The sequence below is a fragment of the Nelumbo nucifera genome, chromosome 3 (genome assembly GCF_055504915.1).
Source record: "Nelumbo nucifera cultivar China Antique chromosome 3, China Antique-T2T, whole genome shotgun sequence".
Taxonomy (NCBI): Eukaryota; Viridiplantae; Streptophyta; class Magnoliopsida; order Proteales; family Nelumbonaceae; genus Nelumbo; species Nelumbo nucifera.
Window position 1 is genome coordinate 11697355 of NC_142651.1, and position 19423 is coordinate 11716777.

At 38.4% G+C, this 19423-nt stretch overlaps 3 protein-coding genes across 6 annotated transcripts; all 3 read left to right on the forward strand.

Moving 5' to 3' along the window:
• Window positions 1–28: 28 nt before the first annotated feature.
• Window positions 29–2987, forward strand: LOC104596065 (formin-like protein 4). Its single transcript, XM_010257080.2, has 2 exons — window positions 29–1372; window positions 1490–2987. Exons 1-2 carry the CDS (start codon window positions 201–203, stop codon window positions 2808–2810), a joined length of 2493 nt encoding a protein of 830 aa, XP_010255382.1. The 5' UTR covers window positions 29–200; the 3' UTR covers window positions 2811–2987.
• A 7988-nt stretch (window positions 2988–10975) lies between these two features.
• On the forward strand, window positions 10976–16647 carry LOC104596072 (seed maturation-like protein). 4 transcript variants are annotated; one of them, XR_734981.3, is made up of 6 exons: window positions 10981–11594; window positions 11714–11990; window positions 14289–14387; window positions 14476–14690; window positions 15754–15897; window positions 16230–16647. XR_734981.3 is itself a non-coding variant. In XM_010257103.3 (6 exons), the coding sequence occupies exons 1-5, from the start codon at window positions 11116–11118 to the stop codon at window positions 15827–15829; spliced, it is 1146 nt and encodes a 381-aa protein (XP_010255405.1). In that variant the 5' UTR covers window positions 10981–11115; the 3' UTR covers window positions 15830–15857; window positions 16230–16647. The 4 variants fall into 4 exon arrangements, 3 of the variants coding, with proteins under 3 accessions (XP_010255393.1, XP_010255405.1, XP_010255413.1); XM_010257103.3 differs by having other exon boundaries at window positions 15754–15857; XM_010257111.3 differs by having other exon boundaries at window positions 15754–15853.
• A 980-nt stretch (window positions 16648–17627) lies between these two features.
• Window positions 17628–18597, forward strand: GLP7 (germin-like protein 7). Its single transcript, XM_010257121.3, has one exon. It carries the CDS (start codon window positions 17735–17737, stop codon window positions 18455–18457), a length of 723 nt encoding a protein of 240 aa, XP_010255423.1. The 5' UTR covers window positions 17628–17734; the 3' UTR covers window positions 18458–18597.
• Window positions 18598–19423: the final 826 nt, after the last annotated feature.

Consider the following 19423-nt stretch of genomic DNA (forward strand, 5'->3'; position numbering starts at 1 on the left):
GTCACTTGATGAACAAATGCCTGGCAACAATTACCAACCACTCTGCTTTGAAACTGTCAGCAACCAAAACCAAACCGAAGTTTGCACATAAAGAAATTAACGTCATTTCCCCAAACTGTACAAGAACCAAAACAACACGCTCTGTTTCCAGTTTCCATCATATCTGCATATTCCATCTTCTCTTCGTCTTCATCGCCGTAATGTTTTCGCCAAGGGTTCCCTCTGTTTTCTTTCCTTTCTTCTTCGTTTTTATTTTCCCTTTCGCTCATTCTCAGTCGAATTTCCCACAGAATATCGAAACTTTCTTTCCACAGCTCTCTTCTCCTCCACCTCCTCCTCCTGTATTTCCCCCGCCCACCCTTCCAAACAGTCCTCCTATCTCTCCGCCAACTCCATTGACACCGCCACCGCCCACTCCATCGTCGGACTCGCACAACGTCGCTAAGGCCGTCGCAGCCACCGCTGCCAGCACTCTTGTCGTTGCCGGTGTCATCTTCTTTTTCCTTCGGAGGTACACCGTCAAGAGACGTCGTCGCCAGGATGAGAAAAATCCGACGGTTTTCCGCCCAGGCAAGGTTATGGCTTCCCGGGACGAGTTCAAGAGATTCGACCTCAAAGGGGTGATTGTTGACGAGAATGGTTTGGATGTACTCTATTGGAGGAAGCTTCAGGATGGACAGCGTAAGAATAGTTTCCGTAAGGAAGTCATTCCTAACCGTAATATTGATGGAGGAGAACCGGAGACTCGTAGAGGAGGAGATCGAAGCAGGAGATCTGAACAAAATCAAGAATCACCATTGCTTAGCGAGAGCTCTTCAACTTCCTCTACGCAGATTAGGCCGGCAGTACGAGAGCCACGTCAGAAAATGGCTGACCTTTCTCCTGTGTATGATTGGATTCCTCTTCGCGAAGTGGACAAACCACCATCACCAACTCCACCACCAACGCCTCCACTCTCAGCACTCCCCGTCCCACGACCTCCACTCTCAGAGCCCTCACCTCCACGGCTTCCACTGTCAACGTCCCCACCACCGCCGGCGCCGCCACCACCCCAATCACGATCAACTGCACCACCGCCCTCACGTCCTCCTCTGCAAACATCACAGGCGATTCCTGAAAAGAAAAGTCAGGTAGCACCTCCTCCGCCTCCAGCTCCTACGAAGAAAGCTCCAGCACCACCACCGGCTCCACCATCTAAACCGGGAGGCGCTGCACCCGGAGGGAAATCGATCAGAAGTGCGCATGCAGAGGCTTCATCATCGAAGGAGACGGGTGCTGGCCAAGTGAAGCTCAAGCCGTTGCACTGGGATAAGGTGACGGCTAATGCCGATCACTCCATGGTCTGGGACAAGATTAGTGAGGGTTCATTCCGGTGAGTCTCATTCCCGAAATCAAGACTAACTTTTACTCTTTGGTAAATTCATGATTAAGAAAAAACATAATAACATTTCTTGTTACTAAATCAATATTTCTTTTTTTTATTTTTTAGGTTTGATGACAATCTCATGGAAGCTCTGTTCGGTTACATGGCCACGAACCGGAAGTCGCCTGAAAGAAGTAGAGCGTCAACGAATCCGAACAGCTCCAAGTCTGGCCCGCCTGCACAAATATTCATCCTCGACCCCCGTAAGTCCCAAAACATAGCAATAGTACTTAGATCCCTCGCCGTTTCTCGCCAGGAAATCCTTGATGCCCTCCTTGAGGGGCGAGGCCTTAGTGCTGATACCCTAGAAAAGCTTACCAAAATTAGTCCAAGCAAAGAAGAAGTAGCCGAGCTACTTGCATTCGGAGGCAACCCCACCAAACTTGCCGATGCTGAATCCTTCCTCTTCCACATCCTGAAAGTTGTTCCCTCCGCTTTCGCCCGTCTCGAAGCAATGCTTTTCAGGTTGAATTACGAACCAGAAGTCATCCAGCTCAAGGAATATCTACAGACACTTGAACTAGCTTGCAAGGAACTCCGAAATCGTGGGCTTTTCTTGAAACTTTTAGAAGCCATCCTAAAGGCAGGCAATTTGATGAATGCTGGAACAGCAAGAGGTAATGCGCAAGCGTTCAACCTCAATGCACTTCGAAAGCTTTCAGACGTTAAAAGTATAGATGGAAAGACTACGCTCCTTCACTTTGTTGTGCAAGAAGTAGTTCGGAACGAAGGCAAACGCTGTATAATCAATAGGAATCACAGCCTCGGTCGAAGTAACAGCGGGAGCAGCACCAACAGTAGTGGGTGCTCCGAGTCTTTGGTTGCAAAAGAAGAACGACAGAAGGAGTATATGATGCTCGGGCTGCCGGTGGTCGGAGGACTTAGCGTTGAGTTCTCTACCGTAAAAAAAGCAGCGACAATAGACTACGATACCTTAGTCAAAACATGCTCCACTCTAGCAGCCCACGTTGCCCAAACTCGGGATATCTTGATAAGATGCAGTGTCAACGAGGGACATGGGTTTGTGAGGGAGATGAAAGGATTCGTAGACAAAGCTGAAGAAGAGCTCAAGGCATTGAGGGAGGAACAAACGAGGGTATTGGGTCTTGTGAAGAAAACAACAGAGTATTACCACGCAAGATCTTCCAAGGGGGCTTACCCACTTCAGTTATTTATTATAATCAAGGATTTTCTGGGCATGGTTGATCAAGTATGCATTGACATTGCTCGGGATTTGCAGAAGAAGAAGACAACGAGCGCCGGTACATCACCACCAATGTCACCCATAAAGAAGATTACGGTGAGGTTCCCGAAATTGCCGCCACATTTTATGTCAGACAGGTCCAGGAGCTCTTCTGGTTCCAGTGATTCGGATGACGATTTTTGAAGAGGTGTCAATATTTGAATCCTCAAATTAAGGATTTGATTACTGTACATAATAAACAGGAATAGTAGCTAAGAGTAGGAGAATGGAACACACATAGCTCGTTGAGTAAATTATTAATTGATCATGTCATTGCGTTGATTCTTTACTTAATATCGAATTGTTGGAGTCAGATGAAAAGTTGTCCATCTTGTAGTGTAAATTAATTTTTGAGTTTTTTTCTTTTTTAACTTCATTAATTTCAATACATCATGATCATGAAGATTGAATCGAAGAAGTTATTGGGATTACGTAGTTTTTTTTTTTTTGTTGGAAAAAATATATCATTAACATAAACAGCAAAAAAATCAACAAGAACAGAGAAGAGAACCCAGCAACCAGTCATGATTCAACCAAAGAAAGAATCAGCAACGACTACCTTAAATATCAGAGACAACGACATTCCTCAGTGGCTCAGTCCCCCTATATCCAGCTTGAGGCATATCAAAAGCTGAGCTGGTTCAAGAACAGAAGGGCTGAAGGGGCTATGTAAATACTAGTGCAGCTGTGGGGGCATCTGTCATTCAATCCCAAGCAGGGAAGACATACCTGGCATTAGTTTGACAGTGAAATTTAATATGCGCAAGCTCCACCGAAAGAGGATACAGCTGTGAAATGGTTGATGAACTCATTAAATGAAGTATAAAAATTAAAGAAACGCCGGCCTTTTATTTATTACTTTAGTGCCACAGCATATTGGGGAATTGAAGTGGCAATATTAAGATGCAGTAGTTTAGCAATTAGCAGAGAAAACGTATGAAATGTAGTAGTAGTCAGTCCATGGTTATCGTAAAGGACTACGTTTATTGATATGGTAGAAGAACTAGGAATAGGAATAGAATGAGACTGGGAATTGGGAAAGGAAGGGGGAAGAGGAAGTAATACCAATTGCCAAAGACTAATATGAACATATTATATATACTGGTGGCCGATGGCTTCTTAAAGTTAGTACAAGATTAGATTAGTGGTGCTTGTCTTTTTTGTAATGTTAAAATACGCGTTTACGGCTCTTATTACTCTATCCATCTTCTGGTAAGTGGTAAGTTGGTTTCGCTTGGAGACGGGACCCGGCCTCTTTGACTTGTTTAGCTGACTAACCAAGCAAGGATCCTTGGCCATGCACGCAGTGACGCAGACATACAGAGACGTGTAATGGGATAAATGCTTGGGGGAAAGTGTTGAGATAAAAATGATAAAATTGCTTTTTTGCTGCTGAGTACTCTCTCTCTCTCTCAACAAGTGGAAAATGGAAATACGGCTCCTAATCAACCCAATTCACATTGGGTTTCACATCACATGTACTCTCGGTCGGAATTGCGGTGCACCAGATTCCAGATATTTGGTTTTGGTAATGGTAGCCCTTTACACTCTATAGTCAAAATGGTTTCATGGCTGAAATGTGGGTGAGGCCCGCCCGACGTAATGGGAGCGGTTTAAGTGGGCCTGGGCCGGGAACCTGATTTGTACCCTCTACCTGTAGTTATTTCTGTCAAAATCAGTAGAGGTTTTGCTACTTATCTTTTATTTCATGAATTTTCCTTGAATAATATATAGTTAGTTGGTTTAATTCTTGCAATGCATCCCATGTTGCTTCTCCTTGTTGGTCCATTAGCTCATCAACATTTAATATTGAATTATTGATAGGATAGGACGGTGCCAACTGCCTCAGTTGATAAGTTCTTTACTCTCTATATAGTTGTTGTTTCTAGCGGATTCCTGAGATCAAATTCCACCATCACCCATCTCTCTCTCTCTCTCTCCTCTTCCTTTTAGACTCCACGATTTCACATTCCATCCAGCGATGATCTCTTGATCCTAGTCTTTGCAAGTTGGTGAGTTGCATCCATATTTACAGTTGGCATTTGAGTTTCAATTGTTAAAGATATAAGGGTTCGTTTGGTTTGTAGTCAGAATTGGAATCAAAATCCTTTGAAATTAGAATTGAAATGATCTATTTTTATAGTTTGTTTGATTCAGATAGGAATGGGAATGGAAATAGGAATTAGCAGTAATATAATGAGATTTCATTCTCAAGAAAGGTGCAGGGAATGACCATTCTCTCAAATGGGGGAACGCCATTCCAACAGGAATGAGAATGGGATTTTGATTCCGTACAACCAAATAATTGAAATCAGAATAACCCATTCCGATTCCAGAACACTATTCCCACAAACCAAACGGGGTCTATATTTTTTTCTTTTTGATAACTAAACGCTAACAAATGCTCCCCCCACAGTTTTGACCGTTTCTATATTTGTTGTTTATTATTATTGAGGACGATTTCCTAGTGTTTTACACCGTAGTTTAGATGGGTATGGATGCCTTCTTAGCAAAGTTTTCAAAAAAAGTTCTGCAAAACTTTATGAAAATGTTTGAATATATCATAGTGTATGTCAATTCATGATATTTAATTATAGATGACAAATAACAAGATGGATCAATCCACACTAAGTGTCAAACTATGCCAAGCAGGGTGTGGTGTGGATAAAAACGAGCCATTTGATCACAGCTTAAATGACTGAAGTGAGAAGCTTATTAATTTGTCATTTAGTGAAGCTATAATTGGGTAGATTATTATATTCTTAAATATTTTATTTATTAAAAAATGAAGAAATAAGTGATTCAATTTAACAACTTAAGTCGTTATCAAATAACTATAATGCCTTATTCAAGAGGCCATTTATCCTGGTAAGTGCATTTATTTATGTTCTTTTTTTGTTAAATTTATTCAGATAAACGAGGCTTCTCAACTTTCCCATGCTCTTTTGCTTCATCCACTTTCCCGGTTAAGTGGTTAATTTTTCTATCTTTTGTTATTTTTATCCTTAAGCCCATGTCCATGTTTTTTTAATTATATTGTTTTAATGAGTGCTTTTGGCAGATTGTATTTTGAGCATTTACTCTTCACTTGGGAAAGTCAAGTGGGAGAAGGGTAACACTTCCCCAGGTAAGTGATACCCAGTAAAAACATATTTACTATTAATCTCACCTAAATCCTCAAAAAGAACGTGGGAGAGTCGATGGGATTGTAATTCCCCATTGACCAACTTTCCCCTATACTAGAACCCGTGAAACATTAGAGGCTATAAATCCTCTCTAGATGGGCTCAATCATAATGGATATGCAATTTCATATATTTGACATATTCACATGAAGGCACAACCTAAAACCCAAAATTCTTGCGACTACTAAATGCAACCTTTACTTTTGTTGCATTCAATCACTAGCCCAACAGTGCTATGCTCGGGGAAGGGAACCTAAACCTTGTAACCAAGAAACCGGTTCTCAATTTCGTATGTATATAACATATTAGTGTCATTATGGACTTACTATAGCAGTATTATCTGAATTCTGGCCTTCCAATAGTATCTATCACATGGCAAGTATGTGATTAGGGCTGTAAATCAGGCTGGGTTAGGTTTGGTTGAGATTAACCCTAATCCAATTCGAGTTTCTAAACCTCCAACCCTAAGCCCCTAACCCAAACCCAATCTGACCTATTCAACTTTAATCCTAACCCAACCTATTCCTTCAACCATAACACAATCTTTCTCCTATCCTCTTAAAATCTCAAATCAAAATCTCTTAATCGATTAAGAGATCTAAAATGACTTTTCATATATACTGACCATTTTTTTTATTGCTGTTTACTTGGTTGATGTTTTTATTGATTCTTTTTAGATTTTTTTTTGAAGCCTGAAAAAGGCAAATTTCAATACGAATGCTGAGAATATAGTCTAAAATAAATTTCATTGTTTTATTAATAAAATGTGATAAAAAAGGAATATTTCAAATGACCAGATCCTCGTGAAAATCTAAAATCATGAAATTAACAATAATAAAATATAAAATAATAGAATGAAAATCATTAATGACAACTTGTAATTAAGTTTGAGCTTAAGAATTAAAAGAAAAAATATGATGATATTAGCCCAAGGGATCGAACCTAAACCGATCATCAATCAAAACCCAACTTGACCCATGTTACAGCCCCATATGTGATAGCTTCATCTATCGGATTCATATCGGATCCAACACATTTAATCTTTGATTGTTGAAAATTCAAATCAAATCTAAATTTTGTTTTATTGTGTTTAAAATAATGGAAATAAATAATTTAAAAAATTAATTATTTTTTAATTTATGCACATATAAATTTTAATATCTATATATACATAATATATATAATAAATTTTAATTAAATCCAATCTTAATTGGATTGATTTTTTATTTCAGAGTCCATTAACAGCCCTAACTATGGCATTGTGTCATTGTTTGATATTGATATTGTTTCTCAGAAAAAGAAGGTGACAATTCAGCGCCACAAATGTTGTTTCGCCAACTGAGGGGTGGCTCAGTTGGTTTGTTAGCTGGTTTGCTCCAACATAGATGCGGATTTGGTTCATGAAACCACTGGCTTTGGGAAGGGAGGCTATTAGTGTGGCGTGAATTACCAAAATACCAAAAAAAAAAATGTTGTTTCTTGTCTTGCCCTTGTGTTGTGTACTTCAATGACTTGGTGCCAGTGTGACACCCAAAAAATGGTCAAAACCCTTTAACGGGTAAAATATAAAGACTTGCCTGAGGTTTTGACAATCATAAAAATCTCTCCTATACTTTTGAAAAATCATGCAGGTACCTCCCTTCCATCATTGTCCCATCCAAAAAAATTGGCCTAATGCATTATTTTTTTTTTGAAAAAAAAAATCCATTTTACCCTTATGTCTATCAATTCAAGTGGAGATTTACTAAAAAACTCCCAAAAGAACTTTTAGGCTCAGTTTGGAAGGAGTACAAATATAAATATGTAGAGTGTAAATATATATTTGTCTACATATTTGTATTTGTACTCCTTCCAAACTGAGCCTTAAATTCTAACTAAAAGAATTCCCTAAGATTAAAAAGAGTAAAGTAATTTTATTTTGTAAACTCATTATGATCAAGTGAAATCTATAAGGGCAAATCTGACATTTTGATTATATTGAAAGATGCCCTAACAAGTACTAAATGCAATAATGTAACTTCTAAGTTTCTCTTATTGAGACAATGATGTCTTTTTTTGGCAATGAACTAAAACAATAATGGAAGGGAGGGAACAGTAAGTTTTTCAAAACTACGAGGGAGGATTTTGTTAAAATGAAACCTCAAGGGATGTTTTAATGATCGTCATAAACCTCAGGAAAGGTTTTTATATTTTTCTCTAACTATTATTGCCACACTATTTTATATTTTTTAAAGAAATATTATATTTCAGAGAGAGAGAAATAACACAGGAAAACACACAATAAACAGAAACACAGATGAAAACTAACAGTAAAAAACCTACAACTACCCCAGAAAACTAACCCAACTAAAATAGTCAAGGGGGCTTTGAAACTTCAGCTTCCTTTTTAGACCTAGAGTCAGACACTTCTAATCTCATAAGAGGGAGCAGCCACAGAGGAGAGACTGACCAAAACTCTTCAGAACAAGATTTACCTTTTGCAGCTAACTTATGAGCTGCAAGGATTGAACCACAACTGGCGCTAAACACCACAAGCTTCACACCTGAAATGGCATACAAATCATGCAAAATCTACCAAACTGCAGGATCACAATCAAAATATCTTTGAGAGACTGTATTAACCACATTAACTGAGTCACAGAAAATATTGTTCAAATTTTGAATTTCAAGTCTAATGGCAGCAAGGCAACATTCAACAATAGCTAAAACCTTAGCAAAAACTGTAGAAATAACTTTACAAGAACAAGAAATCACCAGAGTCATTGGATATCCAAAATCCAAAACCACTACAGCCAGAACAAAAGCTGCCATCAGTCATATCTTTACAACCAGAAATACTATTCCAAGAGTCCAAAAAAGCCTTGCCATCCAACTGAGAACATGCGGTTGATTTTAGAGGGAAACTCTCCTCACTTCAATCATCCACTTGCGTACAAAGAATAGAGTAGAACGAGGATTAGGCAAAAGACTCCTCAAATATAAAAACGTTTCTGGATTTCCAAATGAACCGCTGAGGGTTCCACCACATAATCATCAATATTTGTTAGATTGGGTTCTTGGTTCAGCCCCCACACCCACCAATCAGCAAAAGAATTAAATTACCAACTTGTTTATTGCTATATAAATGACAGAAAATAATAGGAAATTTTGATGCTTGTTTATGTTACTTATTTATTGTTTATATATGACAGAAAATTATAGGAAATTAAATGCAAGTTCTACACCCAACTAATCCACCTTCAAATGTAGGGAGGGTTTTATATTTTCTTGTACAGAAAGGGTTTGGATTTTGAAAATCTAATCCACTATAGATTTTGGGAGGATACTAGTTTGGAGCTCTAGTGAGGTGGGAAAGATTTAACATTTACAAAATCCTTATCCATCCTGCCATGTTGCCATCCCTAATTTGGAATTAGAACCCACTCTTTTGCATGCAAAATAGTTGCACTTTTTTGTTCTGATTTGACCTATTTTTGGGCAACAAAATTGCATCTACAAAAAAGGGTAGATTATAGATAGGTACCCTTTACTTCAGGGGTAGTGCCACATAGGTATCCTGAACTTTCAATTGTGACACTTGAGTACCTTGAACTCTCAAAAATAGACACTTTGGTCCATTTGTTAGTATTCCGTTAGTTAAACATTACATAATCTCAAATATACCCTTCTTGTGTATTTTTTAGATCATTCTACGGAGTAAAATCATCACCAGAAAAATATCGTCGTCAAAAAATTTGAGTCTACTATTTGCTGTCCATGTGACAACGTCATCATGAGGAGAAAGGTATTTTTGATATTATATAATGTTTAACTTATGGAATACTAATGGATGGACCCAAGTATCTATTTTTAAGAGTTTAGGCGCTCAAATATTGCAATTGAAAGTTCAATTACCTATCTATCACTACCTCCAAAGTACATGATACTTTTTCTTTTCTATAAATTACTCAAAAAATGTTAGGGTTTGTGAAGTAAATCTTTTATAAATAGAATAAATCTAAATTTCTATTTGCATTGAAAGATATTTTTGGCATTAAATTAAAATATTTAAATTGATCTTTACAAATATTGGTAAGGGAAGTTCAAGTGTTAAAGTGAAATTAAATGGAGGTTTCGGTATTGTTTGAAACCTAGGGCCGGGCCAGGACCAGATCAGAGTAGGTTTAAGCATTTATTCCAAGAAACAACAAAAAGAAGTGAAAGGACACATGTGATACAAAGCCAAAAATGAGATAAACAACATAACCAAAGGCAAAGGTATTAGGTACAAGGAAAATTAAAAAATTAAAAAAAAAAAAACACAAAAAGATAAATTCCTATAACTTCCCCCTGCCCTATACTTTCTAACTTACATCGTTGCATCTAAATCCCTTCCTAGAATATTAACTGAAATTGCTCATATTATCATCTCGATATTTTTAAATGTCAAGATTGTTCTTAGATGAAAAATGTATTTTTTGTTTTATGCCAAAACCAAAAGATATGTTTTTACACTAACCAAAATACTCTAAAAAGATGATCTATATCATACTTGAATAGTGGGTTAGAACCCACCTTAACCCTCATCCGCCTCAACCCACCCACTTGGACTCGTATGTCCAACATACTCAATATTTTTTTTCTTAAAATACAAAAAAGGAGACAAAAATTGATAAAAAAAACCAAAATTAAAAAAATCACACAAAGCATATGTTTTTTCAAAAATGTATTTCAACAAAAATATTAGAACTGTAGAAAAAAATACATAAAATGATAAAATTTTCAAACAGAATATATATCTCAAGTGAAAAAAGGTAAAATTTGCAAAAAAAAAAAAAACGATAAAGAATTAAAAAATGTATATTTAATTAAAAAGTAGAAAGTGTAGAAAATACATAAAATTCATAAAAAAAAACAAACTTCATGAATTTTTGCCAGTGTAATAGGGAAGGGAAATTTAATAAGCCAATTTACCATTTAAAACGTTGGGTATTTAGGTAATTTTGCCCACTTTTGTCAGCTGAAAACAATGAAGGGAAATACAGTAGTATTAACATAAAGCAGGGTACAGAACCGAAACTATCAGAAATTACCGGGGTGGTTTCAGTAATTTATGCAAAAAAAAATCGAAGGAAAAAGAAAAAGGAAAACGAGGAATGGGTGGGTCGGGGGGAGGGTAAGAACAAAGAAGTAAGAAGACTAGAAGAGGGGAGGAAAGAGTTTCAGGTGCAGCGATACCGAAGAAGACGGGCAACGAGCCATCGACGCAGCAGAGGGCTTGGGCTAATGGCCGCCACAGCTAGGGCCTTCCTGCTCTCACGCTTGAACGACCTTCCGCTCAAGACCCCTCAACTACCTCCCGCCTTTACTCGCCATGTACTTCTACGGCCGCTACTTCCCGCCACCGCCGTTCGGGCAACCACTACCACCACCACCACTATTGCTACCAATAGACAGTCTTCTTCTCCTGCTGTTCTTAATTGCCTCATATCCGGCGTCGACGGGGGTGGCGTTGCAGATGACTTCGTCTCCACCCGAAAGTCCGGTTTCGACCGAGAATTCTCCGTCATCGCCAATATGCTCAAACGCATCGAACCTCTAGACACCTCCATCATCTCCAAGGGTGTCTCTGCCGCGGCGAGGGATTCCATGAAGCGCACAATCTCGACAATGCTTGGCCTGCTTCCTTCCGATCAATTCTCCGTCACAATTAGGGTTTTAAGGCGTCCCCTCGACCACCTACTGGTGTCGTCCATCATTACCGGGTAATAGAAACTACTTCTACCACCATCACCGTTACCTTTCACCTTTCTAATTCTCTTCTCGCGATTTTAATAGGAAATTTGATTGTTAGTGAGTTAGTTATTGGATGGTAATTTTGTAGGTATACTCTGTGGAATGCGGAGTATCGACTTTCGTTGATAAGGAACTTCGAGTTGTCTCCTGGGAGTACCGAAGCTTCGGTTTCTTCTCGAGGGCGTGAGGCTTCTGAGATGGAGTTTGAGGAGAGGGAGGGTGTCAATGGTCATAGTGACGTTTGTGTGGGTTGGTCTTGTGAAGATCTGGTTGATACAAGGATTCCTCAAGGTTTGGGGGATTTGTCTCCCGAAGCTTTCAATTACATCCAAGCGCTGAAATCCGAGGTGGCAGCTATTGAAAAGGTCAGAGCTCTCAGCTCTCCCAATCTCTATTGCTTTCTTATCGGGTCTAGATCCCACATTTGGATGTGAACATGAGAAAAGTAACACAATTTTAAGGAAGGAAAATGGAAAAGAAAAGAATGAATAAAGAAAACGAAATTTTATAAACATAACAACTTTTCCATGTATTGTTTTAGAATATGAGGAATGTTTTAGATTGTTCTAGACTATGAATGATATTGATGCATATTGCGTGGATATGGTATTCAGAAAATCAGATTATATAATTGATATAGTAGAGCCATCAAAACAGTTGATCTTGATTGGTCTCAGTTTCAATTGGTTGTAGGGGATGTATTGTTGAAAATCAAGTTGTAATTACTAATTAGGCTTCTTTTTGCACTCCACTCAGCCATACAATTTAGCCCAAAATAAGTGCTACCTGTTTCCCCCTGTTTAGCTAAAGTATCTGCCATGCCATTTGCAGTTCTTCTCACCCATTTAAAAGTGATGCTCAGTTCCCTTGTTATCATTTCAATTTCCCTAATCCTTTGCCTGTAAACCCAAGGGGTTTGGCTGTGAAATTTTGTCCAGGAAATCACCACCTGAGAGTTCCCTTCCACTTCTAACCTTTGAAAACCAAACTGTTTTGCAAGCTTCAGCCCTTCAAGCAGAGCCATTAATTCTTCTGTCAATGGATCCCCTTGCCCTACAGGACCCAAATAAAGTGCCAGTACCTCACCTTCTGTACCTTGAAATACACCCCCTAAACCAGCCCTTCATTTCCCAAAAAAAATTCTGTCAAAATTTAGTTTCACGGAATTAGGTCTTGCCGGTCTCCATTCCAATAACGACCCTTTCTTTCTCTTGGGCTGAGTTTGCCACTTCCTTCCATGATCTCAAAATATCATTGAAGGATATAAAACATGGAAGATTTCCAAGGTTTTTACCCAATGTACAACTTTTATCTTTATGGCGTCTATGATTCCCGACTCAGATCTACACCTTTCATTGAAAATCCTCCCGTTCCTTTCTTTCCCAAATAGTCCAAATCAGTGCTTTTCACAGATGCTGTTTTTAAAATAAGAAATCCCAATCCTAGCTCTATCTTCTCTAGTCCAAATCTCTCTCTCTCTACACACACACACACACACGCACGTGCGCATAGCCACATACACACATTATAGTTCACAATGAAGCCCTATTTGGAGTTATGAGCTGAACTGGTAAATGGACACTTGGAAAAGAAAGTGTCAGAAAGCATTAAAAACTGCTTCTGTTAGTGCTAGGGAATATTCAAGCATCTACTTAAACATGTGAGACCCATTTCTCAGTCACGGTCTCAAGTATTTTGTTTACCGGATTTTCAATCTCCTGTGGAGTATGAGGGATATCAATTTTGTCATCGGAAGCTACATGGTGGAAAAATTCTATATTGTATGTTTCTTATTTTAATAGGATGTGTGTTCACTTTTGAAAAGGTAATTCTGTATTACATCATGCAATTTGGGGGTCCAATATTTTCATATATTCTGGTGATATTAATCTTAGCTGACTGTAGGTCTCCTCTTATTGATATCATTATATCTTTGAGCTCTCTGTAAGGGCTTTGACTTTTATGGTCCCCTGGTTTTTGAATGATAGGTAGGGGAGGATTCTTAGATTATTATTTGGTGAATGAGATGCCCTCTTACAGTTCCGAGAGGTTGAGTTATTTTGCTAGAGAAACTAGAAATTTGCCTTCCATATTAAACACTTGGGTTGTTTGGACATTTTGATCTGCAGACGTGGTTACTGGTAGGCTTGCTATAGGTGGAGTTCTGTGGAGTGTGCTTATTCAGGGCTTTCTTTGCTGGTTTTATTTTGCTCACAATGTTTATTTTGTGTTTGTTTATGGTGCATCTGTTTTGGTACTTTCTCCCTTTCTATTGTTGTCTACTACCTTAAGGAGTTCAGAGAGTATCCTTTTGTCTGATTGCAAGGCATTATGTTATCTATAGTTCAGATGGTGTGTATGTCTACAGAGACTCGTACCTTTACATATCGGTCAGGTAACTTGGGGTTCTTGTTTTATTATGTGATCTTAAAATCGGATTTAGAAAATCTAATGCTTTCATCTTTGAGGTTGATTTTGAAGGAACAAATTATATATTTATGTACTTATTTTCAAACAGATAGGGATATGAAAGAAAACTTTTTCAGGGGTTGAATGCACTGTGAAATGTGTCTGCATACAATATACATGATACTGCTTTTTGGTAAAAAATTGCATACATGATACTTAATTGCATCTTGAAGTGATTGGTTATATTTTATCAGGAATTGAATGCACAAGAGCAGGAAAATGTCCACATGGAATGTAATGGAGAAGAGAACAATGATTTGTTAGAGTATTTACGGTCCTTGGAGCCCAATATGGTACTGATCTTGGAATTTCTGTGTATTACTTAGTAGTGTTCTTAGTTCATACTCCATAATTTCATATTTCGTTTTGCTTTTTGAACAGGTAAATGAACTATCTTGCCCGTCATCATTAGAGGTGGAGGAAATTATTCATGAACTCATTCAAAATATACTGCAAAAGTTCTTTAAAGATGAAACTGCCTCCGGTTTCCTGGAAGGCTCAGTCATAGTAAAAGCAGACAACTACCCAAATGAAAATGTTGAGCTTTGTGATTCTATTGGCACTACCCGGGATTACCTTGCTAAGCTACTTTTCTGGTTTGTCCTCATACTTCACCAATGATCTTTCCTGTTATTATCCATACGTTTATGCCATCATTGCTCATATTTCAATTGAATTACTATTCCAATCCTATAATTTAAGCATTTGAGCCTGGTTTTATAGCCAGGATATCCACATAGAGATATAGACATGTTCAAGCACACACACATGTATTGGTGGTGCAACTGTCCATGCATTAATATGTGTATTTGTTGTTATTTAAACACCAGTAATTTTTGTCATTGTGCAAATGACTAAAATACCTCAATTGAACATGTAATGCAGTGGGAAGCATGAAGATTGAAGACTAACTTTTTTCTGTACATGATCTTATATTACTTTTGTTCTTTCATAGGGTTCTCATTTGCTTTCTAATAATTTTACTTTTATCACATCCTTATTCAACTTCCCAATTATTACCAAGTTGTTTTGTAATCTAAATCTTGAATACATGTGTCAACATGTTCTGGTAAAAATGAAAGAGGAGGATTAAAATTACACTCTTGTGCATGGAGGACCCTTTTTGTACTCCCATTTAACAAATATGTTGTATATAGGCCTCATTCGTTTTGCGTTACCTGGGTAAGGCATTTCCCCGGGCAAGTGATTCCTGGGGAAAAACGCTACCCAGGTAATCACAAATACGGCGTTCGGCTTGGCTAAGGATTACTCCCATTTAACAAAGCGATTGGCGTTTTACCCACCTTCTAGGAGAGTATTGGTTACCTGGATTGTGTTTCTTAAGCCATAGACCTGTCAACCAAAATATCAGATCGACTGTAAAGAGACCTGAGCCAAAATGGTGTTTTCTGGTGGCATATCTCAAAGCATCTATTATATGTTTTATTTAATTTGTGCAGTGAGAGGTTGAAGCAGTCTAAAAGAGGCATCTTTTTAGTGCCAGAGCTGGTTTGGTGATAACTAGTATCCAATTTTACTCTGAAATACAATGCTTACTTGTAGTTATTATCCACTAGTATTATAATGTATGAACCTTTATTGATGTATTCAATTCTGATCGCAAACTGCATTATAAAGGTTATCTTATTCTGATGGCAGGTGCATGTTAATGGGTCATCACTTGAGAGGCTTGGAGAACAGATTGCATTTGAGCTGTGTTACTGGATTGTTGTAAAGTTGAAGAAAGGAAGTTGTAGATGCATGTACATTCTTCCTTATAATCTGCTTTCTAGAAAACAATATGTATGATCATTCTAATATTTGCACTTCCCAACAATTCATTCGTAGATTCCTTCAAGTAAATTTACCCATTAGCATGAATTGTTAGGTCATCTCATAGTCGGTGTATAACCCAAAATGGTAACGAGACTTTCTTTCATTGGAATAGGTAGAGTTGGAACCAGATTTGGGATCCTAAAACTGCCGCAAGGCAGTGCATGTATTCATTCTGAAATCTGGACTCTAACCTGTGCTATCAACATTTTTTTTTATTTATCATTATTATTATTTTTTGTGATGCTAGTTAACTAGGTGGAGTTGTGTAATACTTCATCCGAATATTTCTGGTGTCGCAGGGACAGGAAAAGAACCTTATTTTTTGGCTCCGGGGAGCATCCATTGGAACATTACCAAATGCCGCCTAGTTGATGACCTTCTGTGTTGTAATGTGTATCCTATCTAGAGGTGCTCCACCCAAGTATCGGAGTTGAGTGATGGTGATGGGGGAGGTGGTTTTATTGGAACCTATTAACAGAGAAGGCATTAAATAACTTTGTACATCAATCTTTTAGTTATTAAAGTAAACTACTGAGGGTTTTAAACACGAATTGCCCAAGGAGACCATTAGGCTCAGCAACCACAACACTTAGGTTATGCAGCCACGTTTTGTTTATGGTGTAGGATGTTCGTGCTTGCAAGACAACTTTTGGCACTGAACAGGCTTGTATGCATTTATTGAGTTCGGTCTCTAAATTTTTATTTTCCTTTTTCTTATCTCGTCTCTGTGCTAAGCGGGTTCAAGCTGATTGTCAATCAATTTGGCCTCTTATTGTCGGTCTAGCTTATTGGTAGGTTTTCAAGTCGGCAGCCTTTGACAAGTTACTAAGACTAGCCTGCAATGCATCCTCAATTGGTTTAGAACTCTCTTTTGCTGTAACAGAGAAATGCTCTTCCTGTATTGAATTCGAAAGATTACAGACGCAACAAAATATGTTCCAGGATGGATTGAGGGAGGTAACAACCTTAAAACCAACTGGGAATCAATTATCAGCCACTTTAACCCACTATATTTCCTAAAACTGAAAGTTCACCAACCTTTGTTTCTAAAAAATGTGTTTTTTACCTCATGTCGTCCAGGGACCGGTGTCTCTTGAATAGAAAATATAAAATCACTGATGTTGGTACTGTAACCAGAAAAATTTGAGCTAATTGAAAACAAACATTGTCAAGAATTACTAAAATTATCAAATTCAGTTTTTTGCATTTCACACCGTTGGGCAAGGAAGAACAAGTGAGAATCCAGGAATAGTTATTTGAATACAGGCAAAGAATCCCATCACCAATCACTATCTCTAACGGCCACTGAACTCCATTCATCGATGTGGTTTTGTCTCATTTTCTAGGCATGGATACATATATCATCTGGGCTGAGCTGATTGATTGCTTAACCAACAACGACTACAGTGTTCAACCAAAAAAAGAAAAATGCAAAACAATGTAAATGTTTAGAAAAAGATCGACCAGTATGATTGGGCCAGATGGACAACTCTGGGTTATTGTTACATGTTACTCTCATTTGTGGCAATGCACAGAGACCATGTTAAATTTACGTGAAAGAAACAAAATACAAGTTTGGAGAATGCTTGTGCTTAAATTGGTCAGCCTTTTCCCTTTACAAATTATCTAAGTGTAACGAAACTTCTCTTTCCAAACTCCAAACCGACTTGCCTTCTACTTCCTTCAATGCCCCTACGCTACTCTATCTTCATGGTTATGTATAAAAAGAGCCCATAATCTCCATTTCCCAAACATCACTCTCAAGTCTCAACACCCAATTCTGTTCAAATTCTGCCGGTTGAAAATGAACTCAGATCTAGAACAAAAACAACCCAACTGTTCGACTAAGAACAACATGAAGAGAAAGACTGGTGGCTTGCTAGGGATCCTAATATTATTACAATATCTAGGTTCCATCAGAGCAGACCCGGATCCCCTTCAGGACTTCTGTGTCGCCAGCACCAGCACCAGCACCACCTCTCAACCCTTCTTTGTCAATGGCGCACCCTGCATTAACCCAGCACAAGCACTTCCCGTCCACTTTATGACATCTGTTCTGTCCAAACCTGGTAACACAAGCGCCAACCCATTTGGTTTCAATGTAACCCTCACCAACACAAGAAACCTGCCTGGTATGAACACCCAAGGTCTAACCATGGCACGCATCGACATAGCGGCAAATGGGCTCGTACCACCCCACTCACACCCTCGAGCCTCGGAGGTCACCTTCCTCCTTAAGGGCAACCTTCTTGTGGGCTTTGTAGACACCTCTAATAGACTCTTTACGCAGCAGCTGCGTGAAGGAGATTCGTTTGTGTTCCCTAGAGGACTAATCCATTTTCTCTACAATCTCCAATCCTCCCCGGCACTATGTGTCTCTGGCCTTAACAGTCAGAACCCCGGTGCACAGCTTGCTGCAATTGCGACATTTGCAACCAATCCCTCCATTCTTAATGATGTTTTGAAGAAGGCGTTTCAAGTTAGCGAGAAAGATGTTGCCAGAATTCGGAAGAACCTTGGCGGGTGATTACTTTACTACTTTACACCTGCTGGATGAAGATAATTACTAGTTAATTGTAACTTATTTCTTATGATTGAAATTTCCTTCTCGACGTAATTTATGGATTCTTGTACCTCCAAGATGAAAATGAAGAGAAGATTGGGGTTGTCGTATTGTTCATGTGATGTTACACCGTTAAACTTGAGCCATGTTGACAGGAAACTCCCACAATTCCAATACTACAAGTCTACGATATTACACAAATGCAAAATCATTCAGATTTTGGGCTTTACAACATACCCAAGTCTTATAACCGGCTGTAATTCGTTATCACCTCCGCTTTAACTGTAAAACCAAGTGTGCATTCAATTGTTTCTGCAACCGTTGCACCAAAAAGGAACGGTAGGAAGGGTCAAGGGTGTATCATCTTCACGGGTTTCCGAGTTTTATTAACCTAAGCAATTTATTGGATTAGGTTGTATTCAAATAATTCAAATTACATGTAAAAATTTCATCTCCAGGATGTATGTAAACTTTTAGAACTTAGAAGAATCAAATACAATCACATTTAAAGACTACTGTACATTAGCAATACAGGGATATTAGTGTTTAGGTGGGAACAGTGATAGGGAGGAGTTGATGCCAATACAGGGGATATTGTTGTGCTCTTTTGTCATAAGCAGAAACCTTAATAAAAGGACTCGCGCATAAATTTATTCACAAGGTTTAGGAAAGAATGGGACCCACGATACAATAAACAATAAAGTGATAGGGGAAAATCACTTGCCCTAAAAATTCCAACTTCACCTACAGTTGGGGAACAGTGATAGGGAGGAGTTGATGCCAATACAGGGGATATTGGTGTTTAGGTGGGGGTTTGAATTATGGGTGTATGGTGGAATTAAATTTTCTGTGGGTTTCAATGAGATTTTCCCATTCTTTAAAATCTCTATTTAAAGTGCCTAACCACATTTCTCAGAAGAAAGAATTTGG